The sequence below is a fragment of the Podarcis filfolensis genome (assembly GCF_964270895.1).
Source record: "Podarcis filfolensis genome assembly, chromosome: 5".
Lineage (NCBI taxonomy): Eukaryota > Metazoa > Chordata > Lepidosauria > Squamata > Lacertidae > Podarcis > Podarcis filfolensis.
In genome coordinates this window covers 20176925-20203736 of record NC_139608.1, presented here as the reverse complement: position 1 = coordinate 20203736, position 26812 = coordinate 20176925, and the positions used below count along the sequence as shown (strand labels likewise).

Sequence of the window (26812 nt, the reverse complement as noted above, 5' to 3'; positions counted from 1 at the left end):
TGGATGCACATGCTTTACCTCCTTGCGTTATTGCCCAAACCAAACAAAGCAGAAGCCTCAGGAAGGTATTTTTTGCCCACAAATGGAAATGGGAATTTGCCAGCACAGGACAAGGGGTTTTCCTGCGCCATTGGGCTGTGATCACCACAATTCTGAATTCCTAATGACATCAGCTGCTGATTTCTGTTAATGTCAGCACTTGGGTTCTGCACAAAGGCTTCCCAGAGGCATCTAGTTTGCCACTGGGAGAAGCAGATGCTGAACTACATGAACTACGTGGGCCATTGGCCTGAGTCAGCAGGCTCTTCCTACAGTCTTATGCTTGTTTGTTCTCTTCCGTGGCCAGTGGAAACGGTCAACTCTATAGAGTGCTTCCGAATTTCTGACCACCTAGACTTGCTTCTGCTATTCTGACTTTGAAAACCAGCCCAAATAAACCCAATGAGTCTTAGTTGAGTGTCTGGTGCTAGGGGTGGGGCTTAAGGACCCCAAGGCTGCAACACAGGGTTTGTTTTGCCAGGGCGAACTCCTCCACATATACAAAACAAAAAAAAAAATTTTTTTTCCTTCCAGTAGCACCTTAAAGACCAACTAAGTTAGTTCTTGGTATGAGCTTTCGTGTGCATGCACACTTCTTCAGATACACTGAAACAGAAGTTGCCAGATCCTTCTATATAGTGAGAAGGTGGGGAGGGGTATTACTCAGAAGGGTGGTGGGAATGGGTGGTTGGCAGATAGCTGAGATGAGCTTGTTGACGACTCTTAACGACTGCAATAGGTCGTTTCCTCCACATATGGAAACCTGCATATTAGGAAGTCTGAAGAGTTCACACAGATTCCTGATTCCAGCATCTCAGCGCAAGTGATGCCAGAGGTCCTAGACTCAGAGGGATTCCTGATTCACCTCCATAGCTGCCTTGCCTACCGTATCAGGGGGTCAAAGTACCTTCCAGCCTCAGGAAACACTGGTGTCAGAATCTTCAAGTAGCCCCCCATATATTGGTACTCATTCTATACATTTTTGCTTGTTTTACTGGGGTTAAGTACCCCCGATACATCATTTTCATATAGTTTTCTTTCAGTGAAGAACATGCTATAGATTTCAGATCAGTTTTCCATAGCATAGCCTCTCCCAGTCTGTCATTTGTATATTATGTCCCACATCTTTCGCCGATTTTATCATCACTGATTTCACCTGTTCACCTTTAGTATCCCATCCCAGGAGCAAATTGTACATCTTTGACAATAATTTAAAATTATTTTCCAAAATCTCTCTTTGAAATCTTGATAATTCATAAGAAAAACCTATCTTTTTATCTGCTTTTAAAAAGCAATTTAATTGATGATATTGTAACCTGTTCTCTCATCTCTTCAAAATCTTTTAATTTTACCTCAGTTAAAATTTTCTACCTCAGTTAACAGCTCTCTATATGTTGGCTAATTTGTCCACACATGTACTTTTTTCACAGGTAGTGCTTCTAACAGGGAGAGCCATCAGGGTGTTTTTTGTTCTAATAAGTCTTTATACCTCTCCCATACTTTAAAAATTCATTTTCTTATTACAGTGGTACCTCGGGTTACATACGCTTCAGGTTACATCCGCTTCAGATTACAGACTCCGCTAACCTAGAAATAGTACCTCGGGTTAAGAACTTTGCTTCAGGATGAGAACAGAATTCGCACGGCGGCAGCGGGAGGCCCCATTAGCTAAAGTGGTGCTTCAGGTTAAGAACAGTTTCAGGTTGAGAACAGACCTCTGGAACTAATTAAGTACGTAACCAGAGGTACCACTGTATATGATTCTGAAATGATTGTCCCAATTGATCATGCTGGCTGGGGTTGATGGGAGTCTGAGGTCAACAACATCTGGAAGGCACCATTTTGGCAATCCCTGTTGTAGCCTATGTTTTCCTCTGCAACTGCTGCAAGCAAGAAGCCCTTCTGGGCTCTTTGCTTCGTTTCAGTCCCTCTCTGCTGCTGCTGCTGCTGCTGAATCATAGAACGAGGGCCATATAGTCTAACAATGCAGGAATCTTTTGCCCAACATGGACAGGGCCGTCTGAAGCATATCCGGCGCTGTGGTGCAAAGATCCCTCCGGCGCCCCCCACCGTTTCCCGGAGTTGTCAACCTTTCCCCAAGCCTCTGCAGGGATCGCTCTCCTCCCGCGGAGGCTTGGGAAGAAGCAGCACACCCGCCAGCCATATAGTTGTCGGGGCACAGCTGGCATGCATGCAGGGAAAGGGAAGGCCACTGGCAAAGCCGCGCAGCTCCCCCACTCGCTGGGGGGCCCCTGAGAGGCCAGCGCCCTGGCGCAATGCACCAGTAAGCCCCATAGGAAAGATGGCTCTGAACATGGGACTTGAACCCACAACCATAAGATTAGGAGTCTCATGCTCTACTAACTGAGTTACCAAGAGGGAGCTACCAAGAGGGGAGGAAATGCTAAATGGCTCTGCTCTCAGAGACCTGTCTTGTTGAGTGTGGAAGGGAAGGAAGCCACTGTGGGTTTCTTTCTTTCTTTCTTTCTTTCTTTCTTTCTTTCTTTCTTTCTTATCCCTCCTTTTTCTCCAAGGAGCTCAAGGTATCATACATGGTTCTCCCCCTACTCAATTAATCACCACAACAACTCCATGCGGTAGGTTAGTCTGAGAGAGGAAGGTGAGCTTCATGGCCAAGTGGCAATTTGAACCCTGGACTCACAAGTCCTAGTCCAACACTCTAACCACTGCACCACACTGGCTCTCAAACAAGTTTTCATGTCCTTTAGAATTCTCATTCTGCCCTTGCAAATGCTCTGAGGACGTTAACGCAAATAAATCTGCAGTACAAAAATCAAATCAAAATGAACGTCCGAAGTGCAAATTTAAAATATAGCAGCTAGCACTGAAATGAGAGCTAAGCTCAAATGTCGTCAAGCCCAGCAATCAAAAACACTTAAGCCGCTAAGTGGTGGAAGAAACAGATATGCTTTGCACTGTTTCCAAAAGGCTAATAAAGATGAGCCTTTGCAAACTTCCCCAGGCTAGACATTCCAAAGTCTTGAGGCAGTCATAGGAAAGGCCAAAGCCTGCCCTGCTTATGTGCTTACTTCTCGCAGTGATGGGATTTTCAACAGAGCCTTTCCTTTGGGTGGGGAGAAGTTCATCTGGGAAAGATTTCCCAGAGGCAGAAGAGGGCTACTGGAGATCTGTTCACCCTTCCCACCCTATCTACCGACTTTAGGGAAAGGGGAACTTGTGGATCACTCCAACTTCCATGAGTTCTGGACAGCATGGGCAATGGTGAGCGGTGATGGGAGTTGTATTCTATGGAGGGCCACAGGTTCCCCAATGCCTTATTTAGTCTATCTACAGGATGCATAACTCTGGCTGCCATTTTGGTTCTGCTGGAGTATAACCAAGGTAACATATGAAATCCACGTTGAACACTTCAGATGCTACAGAGGCACAGAAGTTATACAGGCAGGCACTGCTATTCAGAATGTGATCAGTGTGGTGCTTTGTAGTAAGTGATGCCAGATGTGCTAAGATCCCACGAAGATCAAAAAACAAGAGGGAGAAAAGTAGCTCGTATATACTATCCCAGACGCCTGAATTCCCTGCAAAATGAAACAAATGGCATTGCCCTCCAAAATCCAGATCCTTCAAGCATCCCTATTTTCTAGGGACAGTCCCGGATTTACAGAAGCTGTCCTGGTTTCTGCTTTGATCCTGGAATGTCCTGCTTTCCCTTAGGTAAAGGTAAAGGGACCCCTGACTGTTAGGTCCAGTTGTGGACGACTCTGGGGTTGGGGTGCTCATCTCGCTTTACAGCTTCTGGGTCATGTGGCCAGCATGACTAAGCCACCTCTGGTGAACCACAGCAGCGCATGGAAACGCCGTTTACCTTCCTGTCGGAGTGGTACCTATTTATCTACCGTATTTTTCGCTCTATAAGACGCACCAGACCACAAGACGTACCTAGTTTTTGGAGGAGGAAATCAAGAAAAAAATTATTCTGAATCTCAGAAGCCAGAACAGCAAGAGGGATCACTGCGCAGTGAAAGCAGCAATCCCTCTTGCTGTTCTGGCTTCTGGGATAGCTGCGCAGCCTGCATTCGCTCCATAAGACGCACACACATTCCCCCTTACTTTTTAGGAGGGAAAAAGTGAGTCTTATAGAGCAAAAAATACGGTACTTGCACTTTGATGTGCTTTTGAACTGCTAGGTTGGCAGGAGCTGGGACCGAGCAATGGGAGCTCAAACTATCGCAGGGATTCGAACCGCCAACCTTCTTATTGGCAAGCCCTAGGCTCAGTGGTTTAGATCACAGGGATGCCCCTATTTTCATTGGAGAAATCCTGGAGTGTATGGAGTTATGTGACCTCTGAGCCAAGGAGATAAGTAACTCTACAACCTTTAGAAGACATCTGAAGGCAGCCCTGTATAGCAAAGTTATTTTTATTATGTTTTATTATGGTTTTATATATGTTGGAAGCTGGCCAGAGTGGCTGGGGCAACCTAGTCAGATGGGCAGGGTATGAAGATGATGATGATTGAATAGGACGTCCCTATTTTCATCAGAGAAATGTTGGGGGGTATGAAAATCCCAAGTGAATGTATCAACATGATACATAAATTCTGAACTCTCTTAAAGCTGTATCAGCACAGGAAGAAAACTAGAAACTCCTGTCCCAATAAAAATACTGGCCCAGGGAAATCCAGGTTCTGGCCCCTTGATGGCAGGTAGAACCCCAACACTTGCATTAAATGGGTTTATTTAATTTGCTGCAATCAGTTTCCCATTGGTATCTGTTCTCTCTCATCAATGAGCAGGCCAGGCAAAATTCGTTTGCCCCCACTGACCAAAGCCTAATGAAAGCCACACTGCATAACAGGACAACACAGGGCACCATAGCAAAGAGCTGTAGTAACTACCTACTGCTGCTTCCATGCCCTGTGCTTGAAACCTGAAACTGGCTGGATAATCTGGTACAGAGCTTCTACGCAATGAACCAAGGTGTGGATATGCACCTGCCTGACTCCCCATCAAATATAGGACTTTACATGGCTCAGGACATGTCCACTGGGATGTGAACAAACACTGGGATTGGGACGACATTATGTGGATGCCCCCTACATTAATGGAGAGCCAGGCCTTTGCAAATCCACATTTTGTTCCAGTGTGAACAAGTCCACAATTGGATCCCTGCCTTTACCTGCTCTCTCACATATTTCCATTGGTTCTGCACACCTTGCTAAGGTATAGTCAGGTGCTCCTTAATGCAACATCCATCAGGAAAAAGTATTCATTTCCAAAGACTGTGGTGGTCCAAGATGGTGGTGAGTTTGAGAAATGTGGAAGACCTTCATCGTCCTTGTAGCTGTGCAACCCCCCCTTTTTTTGAGGATCAGGCTATGATTCAGTTTGAGTTTTCAAGAAAAAGAAGCAAAACCTATTGCCACTTTTGTAATAATGGTCTATATGGAGATACAATGAGAAATATTTTTAGAGCAACATGACCTTCCAGTTTCATGTAACTTGCCTTCCATGAGTTAATATAACTCCATGCTTATTTATTTATTTTTAAAAAGAGCAGTTTGCTTATTAATTTGTTTGGCCTGCTTTAATTCACTTTATTCATTGTCCTTTACTATAAAAAAGCTGGGCCATATATACACATTTCTCCTAATGTAATGACTCATATTTATGAAGTTATTTGGAGCTTCTAAACCGCGGGTGATGAACTCGGAGATATAAAAATTGCAAAGCAATGCAATCTCTACGGAATGAAAATTTTAAATCAGCTGCCGAGCTAGATGCCCTTAAGGGAAATAAAATATTCTGTGATTTTTTGTTGCTGTGTTAGCATATTTTTCATTTTCGGCCTCTGCAGGAAATAAATATGCTGCTCTATAACACAGCAAAGGAAGCACTGGGTTTGTGGATTGGTTGAGAATTATATGCCACGAGTCCCTGCTGCTTTTTATGATTGCTCAATCAAAGTATCGTTGCTTGCTTAACTTTATTAAGTAATTTGTTCTGCCAGCTTTTTTTTTTTTATCCCTCCTTTGTAACAACTGTTGGTTTTCATTGCATTGGGTAGCTTCTTGCAAGATCACCTTATGCCATATCAAATGCCACTCAAATACTTTGATCTCAGGAACTGGTGCTGTTACGGCTGCCACATAATGCTCGTTCTGCACTTGTAAGAAATTGATATTTTAGTGTGGCAGCAATTACATTTCAAAACTCCTACTGACATCAGGCAAGCGCCTCCACTGTACTCTTTTTGGCACCTGCTAAATACAGGCAAGCCTGTCTCGACCTGTGGAATGTTGACATGTGTTTTAATCCGGTCTTTTCCTCTTGCTGATTTTAGTTTTTAAAAAATGTTTTAAGTACTTGTTTTTAACATTTTACTGAAAATGTCATTGCTTTTATTCTTTTCAAACACCACCTTAAACTTTCATACAATGAAGCAGTATATAAATGTTGTGAAATAAAAATAAATATGTAAGTAAAATACTTGTCTCTTCTTTCCCCAATGTGTAGCAATTTTAAGCATTTAACTTCCCTGAGATGCAGATTAACAAATTCACATTATTGATTGATTGATTGATTGACTGAAGCTGAAGAGGTAACAGGGCTTAGTGAGCTGCAGATTTAGAGAAGCTGTCCTGGTTTCTGATTTGACCCGGAATGTCCCACTTTTCCTTTGTTGTTGTTGTTTAGTCGTTTAGTCGTGTCCGACTCTTCGTGACCCCATGGACCAGAGCACGCCAGGCACTTCTGTCTTCCGCTGCCTCCCGCAGTTTGGTCAAACTCATGCTGGTAGCTTCGAGAACACTATCCAACCATCTCGTCCTCTGTCATCCCCTTCTCCTTGTGCCCTCCATCTTTCCCAACATCAGGGTCTTTTCCAGGGAGTCTTCTCTTCTCATGAGGTGGCCAAAGTACTGGAGCCTCAGCTTCAGGATCTGTCCTTCCAGTGAGCACTCAAGGCTGATTTCCTTCAGAATGGATAGGTTTGGTCTTCTTGCAGTCCATGGGACTCTCAAGAGTCTCCTCCAGCACCATAATTCAAAAGCATCAATTCTTCGGCGATCAGTCTTCTTTATGGTCCAGCTTTCACTTCCATACATCACTTCTGGGAAAACCATAGCTTTTACTATACGGACCTTCCTTAGGATGTCCCTATTTTCATCAGAGAAATGTTGGAGGGTATGGAGTTAGCCAATCCCTGAGCAGTCTGAAGGCAATCCTGTATAGGGAAAGGTTTTTTTAAATGTTTAATGTTTTCTTATGTTTGTATATACAGTGGTACCTCTGGTTGCGAACAGAATCCGTTCCGGAGGCCAGTTCGCAACCTGAAAAGAACACAACCCGCGTCTACGCATCTGTGCATGCACAGGTCATGATTCGCCACTTCTGCACATGCACGTGACGTCATTTTGCTCATCTGCGCATGTGCGAGCGGCGAAACCTGGAAGTAACCCGTTCTGTTACTTCCAGGTTGCCGTGGGACGCAACCTGTAAACGCTCAACCAGAAGCAAACGTTACATGAGGTATGACTGTATGTTGGAAGCTGCCCAGAGTGGCTGGGGCCACCCCATGTACTGTGGGGTATAAACAGTAAACGTATCATTATGGAATGGGACGTCCCTATTTCCATCGGAGAAATGTTAGAGGGTATGGAGTTGGGAGAGTCTGGGGCACAGAGAAATCCAGAATCAGAGGGAGAAGGTGAAGTAGGCAAATGGGATGAGGGAGGCCAGGAGGAAGAGGTGAGTCAGGGTGGTGAAGAGTCACAGGTGTCTCCCCGCTCCCCACTTGGCTCTCAGAACCAGAAGAGGCATGAAGTGGGCAGAGGTGAAGTTGGCTGCCTGCAGGAGCAGTCTCTGATTGCTTGAGAAAAGCCCCGGGGATGAGGTGGGGACTTTCAATCTCTGCAACTCATTTTCATGGACAAAGACCACCGGGAATGAGCTGCTCTGCTCAATAAGCTTGACATCCAACCATAAGAGTTAACTCCATTTTCGAACAACAGTGATTCTAATACAGTCCAGACTTCACATAAAAACCAGGAAATGATTTACAGAAAAGGGCTTAGAGAGGTGCCAGAACTGAGTTCCAGAGAGTTCCGGCTGAAAAAAGCCCTGTGTATAAAGATGTGTGGCATATCATCAATTGGAAGGTACACACAGTTCCTTTTATGTATTTTTCATGAAGGAAAAAAAGGTTTTTATTGGATTAGAAGGGGCGTCAGTCAGCTGCTTTCATTTTGGCTGAAGCCCAACATAAGCAAAACAATAGAAGTGGCAGGAAGGGCGTGAATTTCCTGCATTTCTGTAGACTCATAAGGTTTGTCTTCTGCACAAGGCAGCATCTCTGAAACGGATTTTGACCTAACCTCATTTAACCAATGAGGCCCTGCGGAAGTTTGCGTTTGTGCATTTCAAATGGCATCACTTTGAAGATAGACAAATGTTCCTATCTAATAGCAACAAGGTCAGAAACAAGCAGATTTGGAAAACCATTAGGTTTTTGGCCATGCTGGTTACATTGTGTTATTTTAGCTGACCTGTTCTGTTTCTGTGCCCTCCTTTTATTTCCCCTGCAACCTTTATATATCTCAACTGGCACAAAATGCTGTTATGTACCAGACAAGGTTGTTTTCCAGATGGTTTGTGCAGTTGTGCTGCGTATATCTGTGCAGATGGACCAGAGAGCTGGTGTTTCTTACATATCTATCCATTAAAAAGTTAAATAATATGTAAGAAGGTGCGGGAGGCAGTGGAAGACAGGAGTGCCTGGCATGCTCTGGTCCATGGGGTCACAAAGAGTTCGACACGACTAAACGACTAAACAACAACAACAAGAAGGTGTCTAATAGCTAGGACAGTATCTTTTATTGGCCTAACTCAGGATGGTCCAAGGTGTGACAAAAGGGCTGTACAGTGGTACCTCGGGTTAAGTATTTAATTCGTTCCTGAGGTCCGTACTTAACCTGAAACTGTTCTTAACCTCAAGCACCACTTTAGCTAATGGGGCCTCCTGCTGCTGCCGCGCCACCAGAGCACGATTTCTGTTCTCATCCTGAAGCAAAGTTCTTAACCTGAAGCACTATTTCTTGGTTAGCGGAGTCTGTAACCTGAAGCATCTGTAACCCGAGGTACCACTGTATGTGACTCTCAAGGGTATTTTTTGGTGGCCTTTGGTAACATTTGATGCCACCCAAGCCCTATTGCTGCCTTACCAAAGTTGGGTAAGCGAGGTGCTGGGTTTTTGGAAGGAGAAATGAGGGATCTGACAGGATCCTAGAGTGCTCCCTCCCCCTTCCCAAAGCCTAGTTAGTGCTTTCCCTCAGTGATCCTTACAACAATCTTGGATAGCTTATTTGATCATTTTTTTACTTGAAAATTGTTCATGGATAAGTTGCACAGTATAACTATGTAAAAAAAAAAGTGTTGCAAGAATGTCATTGACATCATCTCTGTATGTAACTGCTGTGTACTTACTCTTGCTTTCAGTAAAAAAATGTTTGAAAACCAAAAGCCACAACAGCAACCTTGGATAGCAAGACATGACTGCTACCCTCAGAATTTCTGCTGGGAAGCTGAGGATGAAAAAACGCCAGCTGGCCTAAGGACTCTTTGGCTGAAATGCTAGGTCTCTTATTAGGAAGCTGAGCACAATGCGACTAAAGTTTATTTACATCCCTCCTTTTTCTAAGTCAAGGCAGCTTACACAGATAAAACAAAACTAGCTGAAAGACGATCATTAAATTGTAATTAAGCACTAATACAATTAAAATAGTATTAAAAATCCATCAAACACAGATAATAACAATAAAAAAATCACAGCACCAGCCCTTTCCTTAAAAGCAGTCAGTTCCCTGTTGGAAGGCCTGTTGGAATAGAAAGGTCTTCACCTTTTGGCGCAAAGACAACAAGGAGGGAGCCAGTTTAACCTCTCTAGGGAGGGAGTTCCAAATTCTGGGAGCAACCACCAAGAAGGCCTGAGAATATGTTCAGGGTTGTGATGTTAAAATACAAGCCCATGCATGTTTATTTAGGAGTAAGTTCAATTGAGTTTGATGGCCTTTATGCCCTAGTGTGCTGGATTGCAGCCTTAGTGAGACTGGTCTCACTCATTTGAACAATGAGCAGGCAGTTTTGACATATGGGGTTTTCTTAGGTAGGTCAATAAATCCTGATTAATATGAGATTTAAAGTGGCTCCTGGCCACGGCAGACTTGGAACGAGAGTCTAAAACCTTAATTGGACAGAGTGCTGATTTGCTTTCCTCTTGACAACAGCTGGTTCCCAAAGACCAATGTAATGAAAATGCCCCCTCATGATTCAGGTGGGCATATGAAGGCATTCTCACAACTCACCCTCTCATCTGTGATCAAGCAAAAACTGGAATACAAAGAATAATGGAAGATGTTATGTGCCCGAGCTGGGTTATGTGTTAATGCAACAGTTGTGTGTTCAGGACAACAAAGCTGAAAGGCTCAGAAAGGGACTGTGTTGTGTGCATTACAAATTGGATCCTCCTGAAGGGATCAGATTATAGTCCCTATAGGTCAACTACACATTACACTTCTAACCTGACAAAGGGGAGAAAGGACAGGACAAAGGAAATGCATTCCCTATCAGTCACTTTTTGCCAGAAATTTATGCTGCAGCTGATTTTATCTGTATTGGGTTTCAGACTTGTGTTTGCCATGTAATGTTAGGCCTGGAGGAAGACAGCTTGGGATAAAAGATAGAGGAACATAGGATTTCAGGGTACTGGAAGGGTTAGTGTTAAGCACTGTCTGTCTTTCTCCCGTGCAAGTTTTCTTCACTACTTTGCACGGGGAGGAAAAAGTTGATGAGTGCAGTTGGACTTGGTGTCATGTAATGTGCATAGCTGTGCTCCTTTGGGCCGCACCCTCCTATGTGCTATTTCCTAGGTCCACTGAATGCAGTGAAACTTACAAATAAAAATGCATAGGTTTTCACTGCAAAATTGTATTGGCTACCCTCAAAAAAGGACTACTGCTTTATTGCCGTTTTGTTAAATTTTGCAACATATTTGCTCGAGACCATAATAATTTTTTAAAAAGAGTAACTCTGAAAGCTAATAGTTGTTTCAACTGAGTATTTATTATCCGGAATGTCGGGAAAACTCTGATTGATTAGGGGTGATGCAAAAATGTGAGACTGCAGGCCCACGAATTTTATAGCTCCTATAAAGTGCTGTATACAGCTTTTGCTCAATTTTATGCTGTTAAACCAAACATTTGGTATCATATGGCACTTTGAGTGCTTTGATTTATGTAAAGACAGCAATTGCTTCAGTAATAAACATTCTAAAGTGTGGGCTTAAGAGTAGTCTACTGTATTTATTTGTGACATAAACACTTACCTGCAATGCATTTGAGAATCATCTTAGATTTAACTCATACCGTATATTAAAGACATTAAGCTTCAGACACAACAAGGTCATCTCCAAGGTAAAGGCGGCCGTGATGGAAAATCAGGCAAGGATAAAGTGGTAACTATTTTGAATTTAAACTGATGGGGGAGAGCATACTATTTCTCCTGAGAGATGTTCTTTATTGAACTGAATTGAAAAGCTATAGTGCAAGCTATTATACTTGATTTAGTATTTAACCTAAGGATATAATAGTGCATTTCCAGAGCAAATTAACTGTATCTGAAAACTGCCTTTAATTATCTGAAAAGAAAAACACAGGTGACTTTGAAGTGGCCATAGTTACAGGAGATGTTTTTCGTGTTGCTCAATGTTGAGGAAAACTGCTTTTATTAAGGGCCATTAAATAGTCATTTCCTTATTTTTGGGAAACCCTGGAGTAGTTTGGGTTTGGGGTGTGTGAAGTCAACGTTTCCCTTTTTTAAAGGAAAATTCCCTTATTCCGAATAGGATTCCTCGCAAGCAAAGGGAAAAGTTGACAGCTATGGTGTGAAGTGCCCTTGTGAAACTGCAATATCCCAACATTCTTTGAGGGAAAACCATGACAGTTAGCAGAGTTTAAGTTTGTAGTGTAGGTAGCGTCTATTTGTGGACTCTCCTTCACTGGAAGTTTGTAAGCAGAGGTTGGCTGCCCATCTGTCATGGATGCTTTAGTTGAGATTCCTGAATTGCGAGGGTGTTGGGCTACGTGACCCTCGAGATCTCTTCCAACTCTATGATTCTGTGACAGGATATTAGAGACGTGGGCCCTGGAACTGCTCTTTAAAATAGAATCCCATAACCATAAGACTTTAGGCCAGGGATAGGGAACTTGTGGCCATCAGAGTTTTGGGACTCACTCTCATCAGACCCACCGCTGATTATCTACACATTGCATCATGAGTGGAGAGTATTAGGTCCCAGAATGGAAAGGAATTGGGGAAACGATCAAGTGGCCTCACCCTTCCTGCAGTATGGTGAGCGCAAGAGTTGTGACACCAAACACGTGAACAAAATGTCTACATTAATCTGGTGGTGTTCATTGCTTTTCTCAATCTGTAGGCTGCATTGGCAGGATGATAGCTGCCAAAAATGGAACCTAACAAATGTTTAACAAAAGTAAGCAACCATTGAAGTTGACCTTGGGAGTGTCTGTAGGGCAGATCTTGCTGTAAGGAAGGAGATAAGTCTTTCTTTCTTTAGTCCTATACCATTCAGTCAAAACTTTAAACTGGGCTTTGTAGCCTATAGACAGCCAGTGCAGCTCCCAAAGGAATGGTGTTATATGTCTCCATATTTACTTCCAGTAGTACCTTAGTAAAGGTAAAGGGACCCCTGACCATTAGGTCCACTCATGACCGACTCTGGGGTTGCGGCGCTCATCTCGCTTTATTGGCTGAGGGAGCCAGCATTTGTCCGTAGACAGCTTCTGGGTCATGTGGCCAGCATGACTAAGCCGCTTCTGGTGAACCAGAGCAGCGCATGGAAACGCTGTTTACCTTCCCGCCGGAGCGGTACCTATTTATCTACTTGCACTTTGACGTGCTTTCGAACTGCTAGGTTGGCAGGAGCAGGGACCGAGCAACGGGAGCTCACCCCGTCAAGGGGATTCGAACCACCGACCTTCTGATCGGCAAGTCCTAGGCTCTGTAGTTTAACCCACAGCGCCACCCGTGTCCCTTAAGAGACCAACTAAGTTTGTTATTGGTATGAGCTTTTGTGTGCATGCACACTTCTTCGGCAGACCAACACGGCTACCTTCCTGTAACTAGAACCATCCATATTTACTCTCACCCATAAAAAGTGTCAGGGATATTTTTTGTTTTTCTAGTATTTTCTATGTAGATTTTATATCACATTTGGCAAAGATTAATTGATACTTTCAAGTACGGGTGAAGAACAGTTTCTGAGTCTTAGGAAGGATCTACTTCTTTCCTCTTCCTTGTTTTCTTATTTTATTAATCACCTTCTACGCAAGTGTATCAAGGAAATGGGCCATAAAAAAGCAAGAAACAGTTAAAAACACAAAAAAAACCCAGCAGATATATTTTTAAATGATGCAAAGTGAAATTATTTATTTATATGTTTGCTTATTTGTTTGATTTATATACTCATCATAAGATCTCAGGGCTGTTCACAGAATAAAATCAATACAAAATCAATACAAAATAGACACCCATGATTGAGACCCTTTCACCCAGCAGGAAAAACATCTCAGAACAAAAATGTTTCAGTTGCTTACAGAATGCGCATGCCAAGATCCATTAATATAATAATAACAACAATAATTTATTATTTATACCCTGCCCATCTGACTGGGCTTCCCCAGCCACTCTGGACAGCTCCCAACAGAATATTAAAAACACGATAAAACATCATACATTAAAAACCCTAAACAGTGTTGCCTTACATGCCTTAATATGTATCTGAGGGTAAGTGGCCAAGGTGAGAATATAATTTTTAAATGTTAGCAGCAATTGGAGTTGACCTCCCCACAAGGACTAAGACAGCATCCAGATTCTAGAACAGGGATGAGAAACCTGCAGCCCTCCAGATAATGGAATCAAACTTCCTTTAGTTCCAGCTAGCATGGCCAATTGTCAGAGATGGTGGGAACAACATCTGGAGCACGACTCGGCTCCCTGTCCCTGTCCCTGTCCTAGAATATATAGAATATAGTCCTACCCAACTTACAAACATGAGGGTGCATGATGTTAAAATTCACCAGGGGCTGGCTGGTATGTGCCAGGATAGAAAGACGATTAAGCCACCCAAAGTAGAGTGGGATAAAAGCACAATAGAATAAACAAGCAAAACAGAATGCCCACAGCTGCTGTAGCAGGGGCTGTAATTTCCAACACAGTACAGTAACAGAACCCTATTTATTCAGCAAGGTTCTGCTAGCAGAGTACTTTGATTATGAGGCTACCAACTTTTAGTTCTCAGAATATAGATTTCACACTTGTAATAATATAAAGTTTTACTCGTGTTAATCATGCAAAGGAAATACGGACACTTTGCCTGGGTTTTTCTTCAGTAAGCCCAAAGGTATACAGCTCTAGAGTGACACCATCTGTTAAAAGACCAGAATCAACATCTCAAAAATAAAAGATATACAGTGCTCAAGCCAGGCCTACGCAGTACCGATTTCCTCTTTTCCAGTGGCATATGATCTTATGCCTCTTGCATAAAAGTTACACTGAAAGAAATTGAATTTGCATTCCAGAAAATGTGTTTGGGAGAAGGCACCGAAGATGCTGCAATTACAGTAATTCCTGCATCTCCCGAGCACACAAAACTGACCCCCTAGTAGTGCTTCTACTTACTTAGGAGTGAGTCCCAATGTATTCAGTGGAAATGACTATCGGGTAACAATATCCATAGGACTGGGCTCCACAACTCTGATTTATTAACTTTAGATACAATCCCATGCACACATACTAGGCATGGTAATCATGGGTTGAGAGTCACTACACTTTCCTCTCCTGCAGTTCCACTAGCTGGTATCCAGAAGCATGCTGCCTCCAACAGTTTTGGGTGATTAATTTTTTGGTATTTTGTTGCTAAATTAGATGTGTTTCCATAAAAAAATATATAGCAGCAAGGGCAGGGCTGTCTTAAGCATATGCAGCGCTGGGGTGCAAAGATCCACCCGGTGCCCCCCCCCCAGGTTGCCCAGTCCCAGGTGCGCAGGAGGGCAGAGCCGGCTGGCCGCCTCAGCGTCTCACTGGCTCGGTCACCCCTGAACTTGTGGCGCAGAGCCGCCCGTAGCAGAAGAGCCCGCCGTGGCGCTCTGACCGACGCACAGGCTCTTTCCCGGACTCAACTCTCGGGCCCCGGATTCTCGGCCTGGCGCACCTGAGAGCCCGGCACCTGGGTGCCCCGCACCCCTAGCGCTTATGGGTAAGATGGCCCTGAGCAAGGGCAGGAATTCCTGCCTTTTCTGACACAGGTCTTATTTTGTGCGATGTTCATTATAACAATACTAGTAATACAAAAACAAAAAACAACCAAACAGAAATTATGAACATAGATAAGACAGGAAGAGAATAGAAATTGCTTTTAAACCTTGCCTTTACTTTTCAGGTATGTTTTTTTTCCTATTTGAATAAACTAAAAATAAGTGTTTCTGGGTCATGGTGTAACATGCAGGGTTCTGGTGATGTTTTGATGGTTCTAGGCTCTGTTCCAAAGTGATGTTGAGACCAGTGGAATTTTCTGAGCTTATTTAACACCTGCTGAGAAACAATGCCACACATAGAAGTGTAGGTCTCCGGTGAGACCCTTCGTATGTTTCAGTTGATATGTCAATTTCTGTGCCATTGCAATATTCCACGTTCTGGAATGCCATCTGTACAATAATAAATGTTCAACATCGTTCCAGCGCCAGGTGAGTTTTATGTGTGCCACTAATTAGTCACTTAAATGCCAAAGTATTGTTATCTCCTTCCTAGATGTTAAACAAAAGTCGGTGTGAAAATAGCTGCATGTTTTGTTTGGTTATTTACTTATCCAATCAAATAGTGTGCTAGGCAGTTCCAGAAGATATGTGCCTCTCTGTGAACATCCTATCCAACAGAAGGTGTTGCCAGTTTTTGAGATTTGTGTCACCTTCAGTGGGGAAAGATACCATATTTTTATCAGTTTTAAGGAATTCTCCCTCACAGACTCAGAGCAAATTAAGGGAGCACAAGACTTCTGAATGTGATTTACCCTTAATTTCGGCTGGAAGTGGATGGGGAGAGGGGTTTAAATGGGGTGTCCTTTGCTCCAGTGGTGGATCTAAAATAGCAGATTTTCTTCAAACCAACTTTGGCCCTATTTCTAATCTGAAAAGGCCTACGAAGAACATGCAACAGCCAGAATCTCAAGGTGGTTTTAATTTTCCAGATACAGTGGTACCTTGGGTTAAGAACTTAATTTGTTCTGGAGGTCCGTTCTTAACCTGAAACTGTTCTTAACCTGAGGTACCACTTTAGCTAATGGGGCCTCCCACTGCCGCTGCACGATTTCTGTTCTCATCCTGAAGCAAAGTTCTTAACCCGAGGTACTATTTCTGGGTTAGCTGAGTCTGTAACCTGAAGCGTCTGTAACCTGAGGTACCACTGTAGTAGCCTATATCATAAGTCATATTTGTTAAAAATGATTGACAATTTTCTCCTTCTATACTCTAGCTTTGGTAACTCCAGAGATTGTTTATTTAACCGCTCTCTTTGGCTAGATAGTGTTGGGGTCTAAATATAATAAAACAAAGTTTTAGCAACAACACAGGGTGTATGTTGGCTGGTCAGTTTTGATCCATATACCTGTGTGGTAATGCAGATCTGAAGATCGTGAGAAAGTCTTTTGTGGAAGAAATAGGTGGAACTGATAATGTTCAGATGGATTTAAAAAAAAAAATCATTTCCTGTTTTACAGCTTAAGTACAAATAACCCATGAGTGTAGAATGGCAGTATTTTCAATTACAACATCTGTTGGTGTCTATTCATGGGCCACCTACCGCCACTGTTGGATCCTTACAGAAAACTAAAGCCTAAAACTGCTGTTTAGAAATTCTTGATGGATTTCGGTAAGGTAAAAAAGTTTAGGTATGTAGAGAAGCGGGGTGGGGGGGTAGGCAAGTAGAAGGCACGCTATTTAGGGTCCGAGGTGCCACACAACGGGACTCGTTTGCATTTGTGCTTTTATTTTGCCTTTCCCTGCTGTGAACCACCCAGAGACCGCCGAAGGGCGGGACAACAAATTTAATAAATACAAAATCATAATATAATAATTGACTTTGCACGGCTACCCTTCCACCCCATGCGCACCCACTCCCAATTTATTATTTCCTGGGTGGGGTACTACCAGGGCCAAATTTAGGTTCGATGAGGGCCTTTATATGTCCAGCTGTCCTTTGGCAACAAATTGTTGCTGTTTTTTGTGTTGAATATATGCTATATGGTAATCTATGGACCTAACAGGTATCTAAAGCCATTTGCACATAACAAATAGGAGCCTACACAACACAAAACGCTGTTGCTGTACGTAGGTTTTATTTCATTTGGTTTTTTATCTTATATTTTGGAAATGTACATCCAGTTTTTTCCCCCTTTCAAGTTTTTGGGGGCCCCTCCAAGAGAGTGGGCCCCTAAGCTACAGCTTGTTTAGCTTATACGTGGGGAAAATTCGAAACCTCCCCTTGCCTTGCCAGTTCTGCATTGCCAGTTGTCCTGCGCTGGCAAAGCTTTCCCACCAGGCTCTCCCCGGACGCGTGTCACGTGACCCGCGCCCTCACGTGACCGCCTCGCTCCTCGCCCCGTCGAGATGGCGGCGCCTGTGGAAGAGGAGCAAGCGCTGCTGGACGGGGACTCGTCGCCGGAGCACGATGGCTGCCCTGCGAGGAAGCCGATGTCGGCTCTGTGCGACCCGCAGCGGCTGGCTCATCGGATGCTGGTCCTGGCGCTCATGTGCTTCCTGGGCTTCGGTGAGCATAAAGCGAGGCTGCTGCTGCTGCCCCCCCCCCTTTCTCCCGGGACTGGTCTGCAGTTAAGGGGGCTCTTGGGGAGGGTGGTTGGGAAACCTGCCTTGGGGGAAAACAAAACAAAACCCCGACAGCTGCTTGATCGTGTGGCCGGAAGGGCGGGGCGAAGCATATCTTTTTCAGGAACCATTGACCTTTGGGGAGTGATCTTGGGAACGTGCCAGAAAATGCTAATTTTCTTTACGGTGTGTTTCAGGGTGAAGCTAGACCCTGCCCTGAGAACTGGGGTTTTGCATTTTAGATTGCAAAAAGAAAAAACAAAACTTGCATTCCTGGTGTTCTTTGATGATTGCTGTGCAAGCAACAGAATGGGGAAGCATCTATATGCCATGGGGAGGAAAAACCCTAAGCAAACAGGGAAGTCAGGCTCCCTGTGGCTGATGACTAGCTGAAGTGGAGTTTCGCTTTTTAAATTCTCCTCCCTATGGAAGGATTTGTAGGAGGCGGTGGAAGCTTTAAAGCATGTAAAGAGGATATAGAAAACTACTTTGTGCTGAGGCAGGCATTTGATTGGTCTCATTCAGTACTGGTTATGCCAGCCTTCCCCCAACCTGGCATTCAGATGTTTAGAATTACAACTCTTATCAGTGCCATCCAGCTTGGTCCTGCTGCTGGAATCCAGCTAATAGTCATGCCTGAGTGAGGCTAATCTGAGTTATAGTTTAGAAGGTCTGGAAGTTGCTAGGCTGGGGAAAGCTGGCCTGCCCTTCTGACCAACTTCCCTCCAGGCTTTCAAACAGGGATTCCTCCTCTCCCTGCTTGGAAATTTCAGGGATTGAATCTGGGCTCTTACACATACCCTTCCCATGAGAAACATTACCTGTTGCTGTAAGGCTGCTGGATCTTGAGAAGGGAAGGGGAAGGTGGAGGTGTAGCTGCTCCTTCTGTTGCTTCTGAGTGGACAGAAAATGGAGGGCATCTTTTCTCCTGCCTCTTCCCATTGCGGTGGTTTGGTATGATACCATTATTGCTATTAATACAGCTTTTCCATGTTACTTAAAAAAAGGGGGGGAGTTCATGTTTAATTTTGTTGTCTTAATTTTCCTGTATAGGCAGCTATTTTTGCTATGACAACCCCGCAGCGTTGCAAACTCAGGTCCAAAAGGTGAGTGATGTACAGAATATCTGCAATATGGTGGATTTCCCCCTTTTCCCTCCAGAGAGGTTACCTTTTTAGTCATACGTTAGATGACTAGCAGTAACTGAGGGGAAAAAAATTGTGCTGATCTTGCTTTAAAAAAAAAGAGGACCTTTAATTAAACTGATTGCTGTTTCACTCTCTGGTAACAAGAAACATTATGGCTAAATACGATGTGATTTATGTGTTAGGTTTGCTTTTGTTTGGTCATGAGTGCTAGAGGTTGATGTTCCCCACATTGCACCTCCCACCAGCCCTGATGGGTCTTTCCTGGCAGACTGTGAAGGGTGACCCAGGAGCTCCGCTCATCTTTTTAGAGGGACGTGGTACAGTACAGGCAACCAGCCCCCAATGTAGACTTGCATGGTGCTGTAATGAAAAAGTGTTTCACTGGATAGATGTTTCTGTATGAATGTGTCATAACACAAAGTGGTGTCAAAAGATAGTAATTCTTCTGTGTGCTCTTCCTTTTAGGATATGAAGGTGAACACAGCTGAATTCATGGCGCTGTATGCCTGGTATTCTTGGCCCAATGTGGTTCTCTGTTTCTTTGGAGGCTTTCTGATAGACAGAGTCTTTGGAATAAGGTAACTGTGTAACCCAGGGGTCAGCAACCTTTTTCAGCCGTGGGCTGGTCCACCATCCCTTAGACCAGCGGTTCTCAACCTGTGGGTCCCCAGATGTTGTTGGACTACAACTCCCATCATTCCCTAAGCTCTGGCCTTGCTAGCTGGGGGTGATGGGAGTTGTAGATCAACAACATCTGGGGACCCACAGGTTGAGAAAGGCTGCCTTAGACCATGTGGTTGGCCAGACTATATTTTTTTTTTTTTGGGGGGGGGGGAAATGAACGAATTCCTATGCCCCACAAATAACCCAGAGATGCATTTTAAATAAAAGGGCACATTCTACTCATGTAAAAACATGCTGATTCCTGGACCATCCGTGGGCCGGATTGAGAAGGCGATTGGGCCGCATCCGGCCCCCGGGACTTAGGTTGCCTACCCCTGGTATAACCCATCCATCTTGAAAGTAACAACTTGACCCACATTTTGCTTATGCCCAAATAATGTGATGTTTTGCTAATATTTGTTTAATTTTTCAAAACGCAAGTGAGGAGAATGCTGTTGCACTTGGCTCCTCCCTCCAGGCTTCCCATTGGCATCTAGTTGGCCCTTGTGAGAACAGGATGCTGGACTGGGTGGGCTGTTGGCCTGATCCATCAGGCTCTTCTTACATTGGAGTTTTGCAGGCTTGTCTCCAGAGATGCAGGAGAGTTTTATTTCAGTCCTAGTCAACATTAACTTCAACATTAGTCAGCTGTGGGGTTTTGTATAGGGACAGTTCTGTGTAATAAGTTAACCATGTGAAACTCCTTGCCAGTAGAACTTTAGGAGGAGTCATCTCTGCTTTCAGGTGTCTTTTAGAAACTGTTGATCAGACAGGCCTTTAGAACATTTTTTTTAATCAATCAGTTTTCATTGACGTGCTATTGATATTTTTACTATAACCATTGTAGTATTGGATTTTTTTACCCTAACCCTTGTTATATTAAAATAAGTATTTTTAAAGTCTTCACTTTCTTGCAGGTGGGGCACAATAATATTCAGCACCTTTGTCTGTGTTGGACAGGTGAGTGAAACAGATAATATTCATGTACTTTTCAATAGCTAAATGCAGAAAAATTAATGTTTATGTCCCAAATACGGAAAAATAAATGCTTACTATTTAATCTGCCTTTTCAGTGTAAGATTCCCTAACATTGCAATTGTATACATGTCTACCTAACTGAGTTCATTGGGGCTTACTCCTAGGAAAGTGTGTAGGATTGCAGTCTGAAATACTTGCATATGGTATGGCTCCAACACTTCTTTGAAATGTGACATGCATTCCTTTTTTTACAGGTGATTTTTGCTGTGGGAGCAATATGTAATGCTTTTTGGTTGATGGAAGCCGGCAGATTTGTATTTGGGTGAGTTCACACCTCAGCTGTGTCTCAACATTTGCTATATACCCTGCCTCCCTCTTAAAAAGCAGGCAGCCCATACGGAACTATATGTTGAAAAATACCCTGCACTCTTGCATCTGAACAGCTGGATTATTTGCCTTTTGGTTTTCTAGTTCTTGCGTTAAGGTAAAACTTATATATCAGCATGGATACATTACTGTCATTAGAAGGCCGGAGTGTCATCCATGTTGCTTCAAATATCTGTATTCATGAACTTTCTTGCTTCATTTAGGATTGGTGGAGAGTCCTTAGCAGTGGCGCAAAATACCTATGCTGTCAGTTGGTTTAAAGGAAAAGAATTAAACCTTGTCTTTGGACTGCAACTCAGCATGGCTAGAATTGTAAGTCTAAAAAATTTTTTTTTTGTTCTAATTTTAATCATTACTATCCTGACATTTGTCATCCATCAGTGTCAGCTGGAGTGTAGAACAACCTTTGCTTGTAAAGTGGAACTTGCCCATCCCCTCTCTGTGTCTGACACTCCCCCTCCCCAAATATGCCCCAAAATGTTGGGAGACCCTTCAGAACAGGTGGGTGGGTTTCATTGCAGGAGAAGGGGAAGCCACTTGCATAGCATGGACTGTCACCCATGGTGATGGATTTTCCTGTTTATTTCTCTCTATGCACATTAGAGTGGGGAGAACAGTTCTTAACTAGGGACATAGGGAGTGTTCTGCTTGGAGAACACCCATTGAGATTAATGGGCACGACTAACTTAGATATTTAAATTGATTTCTGTAAATCAGATACAGTGGTACCTTGGTTTAAGAACAGCTTAGTTTATGAACAACTTGGATTAAGAACGCCACAAACCCAGAAGTAGGTGTTTTGGTTTGTGAACTTTGTCTTGGAATCACATGTTCCACTTCCTGTTGAGTGTAAATTGAGTCCCCCGCTGCTCTGGGAAAGCATGTCTTGGTTTAAGAATGCTTTGGTTTAAGAACGGACTTTTGGAACGGATTAAATTCGTAAAACAAGGTACCACTGTATTCAAATATAAATCTTATTTTAAGGTGTGTTTTTTTTGCCTTATTGTAAAATTGGTTGGAAGTATATGCTACAGTTGCAGATCATCTCTCTTCCAGGGGAGCACTGTGAATATGAACATTATGGGATGGGTGTACTCCAAAGCTCAAGATCTGATTGGTTCTACGGGTCACACCACTCTTGGTATAGCTCTCTTGATAGGTTAGTAAATGCTTTCAATATTAACTTTGTACAAACACTTTGGTTTCCTCTTCGATGAATTGGAAGATTGCGGGTTGTTAGACTCAGATTAGACCCATTAAAATTAGTGGACTTGCATTAGTAATCACTAACTTAATGTCCCATGATTTCAGAAGGCCTTCTCTGTGTATGGCTTAATTGGATAAAACACTAAGGCTTGAAATTCAGTTCCAACTCTGACAAACTCTGTAAACCCACCTTTTGTATTGTAAACTACAAAGTTAAAGGTTTCAGTTTGAGGCTAGATGATGAGAGCAGTAGAGGACTTTCTGATCTTGACATCAGAAAGGTTGCTACCATGGAATCATTTTAACTCTAGATCTGAGAGAAAGAGAGTATCACTTATTTGCATATCTGCTGCTGTCTGGCACCATATACCAGGGACACGGGTGGCGCTGTGGTCTAAACCACTGAGCCTCTTGGGTTTCCTGATCAGAAGGTTGGCAGTTCAAATCCCCACGACAGGGTGAACTTCCGTTGCTCTGTCCCAGCTTCTGCCTACCTAGCAGGTCAAAAGCACACCAGTGCAAGTAGATAAATAGGTACCACTGCGTCAGGAAGGTAAACGGCGTTTCCGTGCGCTCTGGTTTCCATCACAGTGTCCTGTTGTGCCAGAAGCAGTTTAGTCATGCTGGCCACATGACCCAGAAAGCTGTCTGTGGGCAAATGCCGGCTCCCTCGGCCTGAAAGCGAGATGAGCACCACAACCACATAGTCGCCTTTGACTGAACTTAACCGTCCAGGCATCCTTTACCTTTCCCCCCCCTTTTTTTACCTTTTATACAAACTGACACAATGAAAGCAAGGCTGCATTAGAGCTGCAGCATATACATAGCCTTTGGTGAACTTTTTCAGGGCAATAAAGATCGAATGAGTCAGTAGTTTACACATGACCTGCAGCAAGTGGTGATGCAGCTGTTTCAACATCTTTACCAAACACTGAATTATTTGTGCTTAATGTACTGATCTGTGGTTTGCTCAGCACTGAACTGCACAAACATTTTAGTAAAATCTGGAACTCCTTGCTTTTCAATTTGGCAGAAGACTTGCTTTTATTCATTTATATGTGTTTACAGGATATTCATAAATATAATACTTAGTAAACTTTTGTAAATATTTGTATTTATTAGTATTTAACCATCTGACACCTTGGATTAAAATATTAAGCTGTTTTACGGCAATTAAAATAGAAATTAATTAGAAACACACTGGATGATTGGGAAGACAGCATTATGAATAGCGTTGTGTGATGACATAACTCAGATTCTTGGACTAGAATGGTTCTGTGTTCACTGTCTTTGTGCTTCGTTGTAAGTGCCATGCGATGCCAAGTTACAGTGGTGAAGCTCATGTTCTCTAGCTCTGCTAATGAAGGGGCTGAGTCAGGCATGTATGAATATCACTCAAATGATGTCACAGCTAAATTTGTGAACTGTCTATATTTCTCTAAAGTACCTTGAAATCTTTCTTGGATGAACGGCAGTATACCAATGTAGCAGTTAGTGATAAAAGTAGTGGTATTTAACGCTGGCTGCTTCGCCCATGTAAGTCACTGCTTAATTATACAGTCACCGGGTAATAACATGAATGGATTTTACAGTTCCGTAAATGATGAGTAGCTTCCGCTGGTAACACTGAATTTCTCTGCATTGCAGGTGGTGTGTCATGTATCTTTTCGCTACTCTGTGCTCTCATTCTTGGTTATCTGGATAAAAGAGCAGAGAAAATTCTTTGCAAAGAGCAGGGAAAAACTGGTAAGTGGGTGTGAGGCTTCAATAATGGAACCTTAGGCTGCAGTCCATAGTTTCTGAAAATGTATGTATGTACTGGAGGAAGCAGAGACAATCTTTTTGAACATGTTTTCCCCACTTGCCAGAATGCATGTGTAGGTTTCCCATAACGTGATAGGAAAACTCAAAACTCATTTTGAAGTGACCCAACTTCACTTTTCTCACGATTCTAGAGTTTTTTCCGTTGAGAAACTGCAGCTTCTGCTTCCCACCAGTAAAAAAAACAGCTAGAATTAGTCAATGACGGGAAATGGGGTTTGCTGATTTTAGTTGGCCTTAATATAGAAATGATTGAGTTAAAATAGCGGAACTGATGTTTCTCTTTTCTCAAGGTGAAGTGATAAAATTAACCGATGTGAAAGACTTCTCGCTGTCCTTGTGGCTCATATTTATCATCTGCGTTTGCTACTATGTGGCCGTCTTCCCTTTCATTGGACTTGGAAAGTAAGTGCATGCTTTGACAAAGACATGCCACTTTGTAACTTGTTGCAAATGTTTGATATACCTGATTATTATTATTATTATTTATAAAAACTCTTTGTTTTCTATTGTTTTGATTTAGAATGTCCCCTAAAATGTGTTGCTGTTCTGGTGTTGTAGGCTGCTTTGGGAACCTCTGTGTAGAAAAGTAGCCTACGAGTTGAAGAAGTAGTAATTCCGCTAGCAACACTGGGAGGCCGAAAGAGCTATATAAGGCAGGAAGCCAAATAAGGCACTCCAACCTCTTGAAAATCTTTCTCACCCACCCCACTTTTTTTCTGGCTCTGACATGGCACTGAAATGTGCAAGCACATGCATTGTAAGCGTGCGCCCTGTTTTTATGGCCTAGAAGTTCGTCTAACATAAACGAATGTTGCCGTTACGTTTCTGAGTTCCAAATTTTGTGTCTGTAGAGTGTTGACTACCAAGTTGGAACATGCAAGAAGATCTGGGCGTGTGCCATTTCCACGACATATTCCATTTTTGGCTCAAAATCTTCTGAGGCAAGGCTTCAGTGTGTCAGTTTGCAAAGTCTTGCTTAGGGTGTATATTTTCTTCAACTATGTAATCTGGTTCTGCTTTGACACTAACTTTCAGTTCTGCACTTGAAACTCGGATATTCTTCAGAATCTAATAATAATAATAATAATAATAATAATAATAATAATAATAATAATTTATTCTCCATCCATCTGGTTGGGCTTCCCCAGCCACTCCGGGCGGCTTCCAACAGAATATTAAAAGACAGTAATGCATCAGACATTAAAAGCTTCCCTAAACATGGCTGCCTTCAGGTGTCGTCTAAAAGGCTGGTAGTTGTTCTCTTTGACATCTGGTGGGAGGGCGTTCCACAGGGCAGGTGCCACTACCGAGAAGGCCCTCTGCCTGGTTCCCTGTAACTTGGCTTCTCGCAGTGAGGGAACCGCCAGAAGGCCCTCGGTGCTGGACCTCATTGTATCCTATTTGATATTCTTGGATTAATCTTTTAGGGAGCAATCCTAGGTACAAGGAGCTGGTGTATAAAGTTGCAGGAGATCCAAACTCTGATCATCCCACCCAGAATGTCTCACCTTTTTTGTATTTACAGTGGCCTTAGTTTGGCCAGCTTTAGCTCAGGCGTCTGACCTCTGGCTGAACCAAGACGAGCAAGTTATACCAGCATGTTTTCAGCGGAGCCAGGTTTGAGAACTTAATGCCAGCTGAGCCAGAAACCAGCCAGTAGAGCTGGAGATCCTCTGCATCCTAAGCTTCTCATGCCAACACACCTTGACATAGGATTGCTCCCTAAATGTCTAATGTGGTGCATGTTCTAGCTATCTCCCACTTGGACTACTGCAATGCACTTTATGTGGGGCTACCTTTGAGGGTGACCCAGAAACTACAACTAATCCAGAATGTGGCAGCTAGACTGGTGACTGGGAGTGGCCGCCGGGACCATATAACACCGGTTCTGAGAGATCTGCATTGGCTCCCAGTACGTTTCCGAGCACAATTCAAAGTGTTGGTGCTGACCTTTAAAGCCCTAAACGGCCTCAGCCCAGTATACCTGAAGGAGCGTCTCCACCCCCATTGTTCAGCCTGGACACTGAGGTCTATTTTTTTTTTTAAAGATATTTATTGAGATTTTACAAACAAAGAAAATTACAATATAAGAAAGGAAAAATAAAAAAGACAAAGAAAAAAGATACAAAAATGCAGAAAAAAGTACAAAATATGTGAAAAATAAAAAACAATTAAAAACAAATCAAACTTTTCATGTCTTATATTTCAATTACTCGTTTCCTGACCTCCTCACACCTCCCTTTTTTGTATACCAGTTCACATAGTTAATTCAGCAAATCCTTTCCCTCTTTGTTTTTATCTTAATTATAAATCTTAACATATTAAACATCATATTTTCATCTAATTATCAATCCTTTTTTACATATTCTTTTAATTTTGTTACTAAAACCATCTCATTTCAATCCTGCATCATTTTAACATTCATTAATTTTACAGTGTTTCTGCAGATAGTCTTTAAATTTCTTCCAATTTTCTTCCACCAACTCTTCTCCCTGGTCACGGATTCTGCCAGTCATTTCCGCCAATTCCATATAGTCCGTCACCTTCATCTGCCACTCTTCCAGGGTGGGTAGATCTTGTGTCTTCCAATACTTCGCGATGAGTATTCTTGCTGCTGTTGTGGCATACATAAAAA

At 43.0% G+C, this 26812-nt stretch overlaps 2 protein-coding genes across 6 annotated transcripts in view; one reads left to right on the top strand and one right to left on the bottom strand.

Moving 5' to 3' along the window:
• Positions 1-26812, bottom strand: part of LOC310762436 (uncharacterized protein) — a 232719-nt gene that overhangs the window by 198542 nt on the left and 7365 nt on the right. The window lies entirely within an intron of this gene.
• The window catches only part of MFSD1 (major facilitator superfamily domain containing 1), a 45306-nt gene continuing 36217 nt past the window's right edge, over positions 17724-26812 (top strand). For all 5 annotated transcript variants that reach the window (XR_014547965.1, XM_083613355.1, XM_083613357.1 and 2 more), the window contains exons 1-9: positions 17724-17915; positions 19025-19077; positions 19585-19697; positions 20700-20742; positions 21015-21082; positions 21351-21459; positions 22204-22306; positions 24001-24099; positions 24468-24579. Coding sequence is in view for 4 of the 5 variants with exons in the window: in XM_083613355.1 (XP_083469481.1) it covers positions 17756-17915; positions 19025-19077; positions 19585-19697; positions 20700-20742; positions 21015-21082; positions 21351-21459; positions 22204-22306; positions 24001-24099; positions 24468-24579 (860 nt within the window). In the remaining variant the exon portion in view is untranslated. The remainder of the gene's footprint in view (positions 17916-19024; positions 19078-19584; positions 19698-20699; positions 20743-21014; positions 21083-21350; positions 21460-22203; positions 22307-24000; positions 24100-24467; positions 24580-26812) is intronic.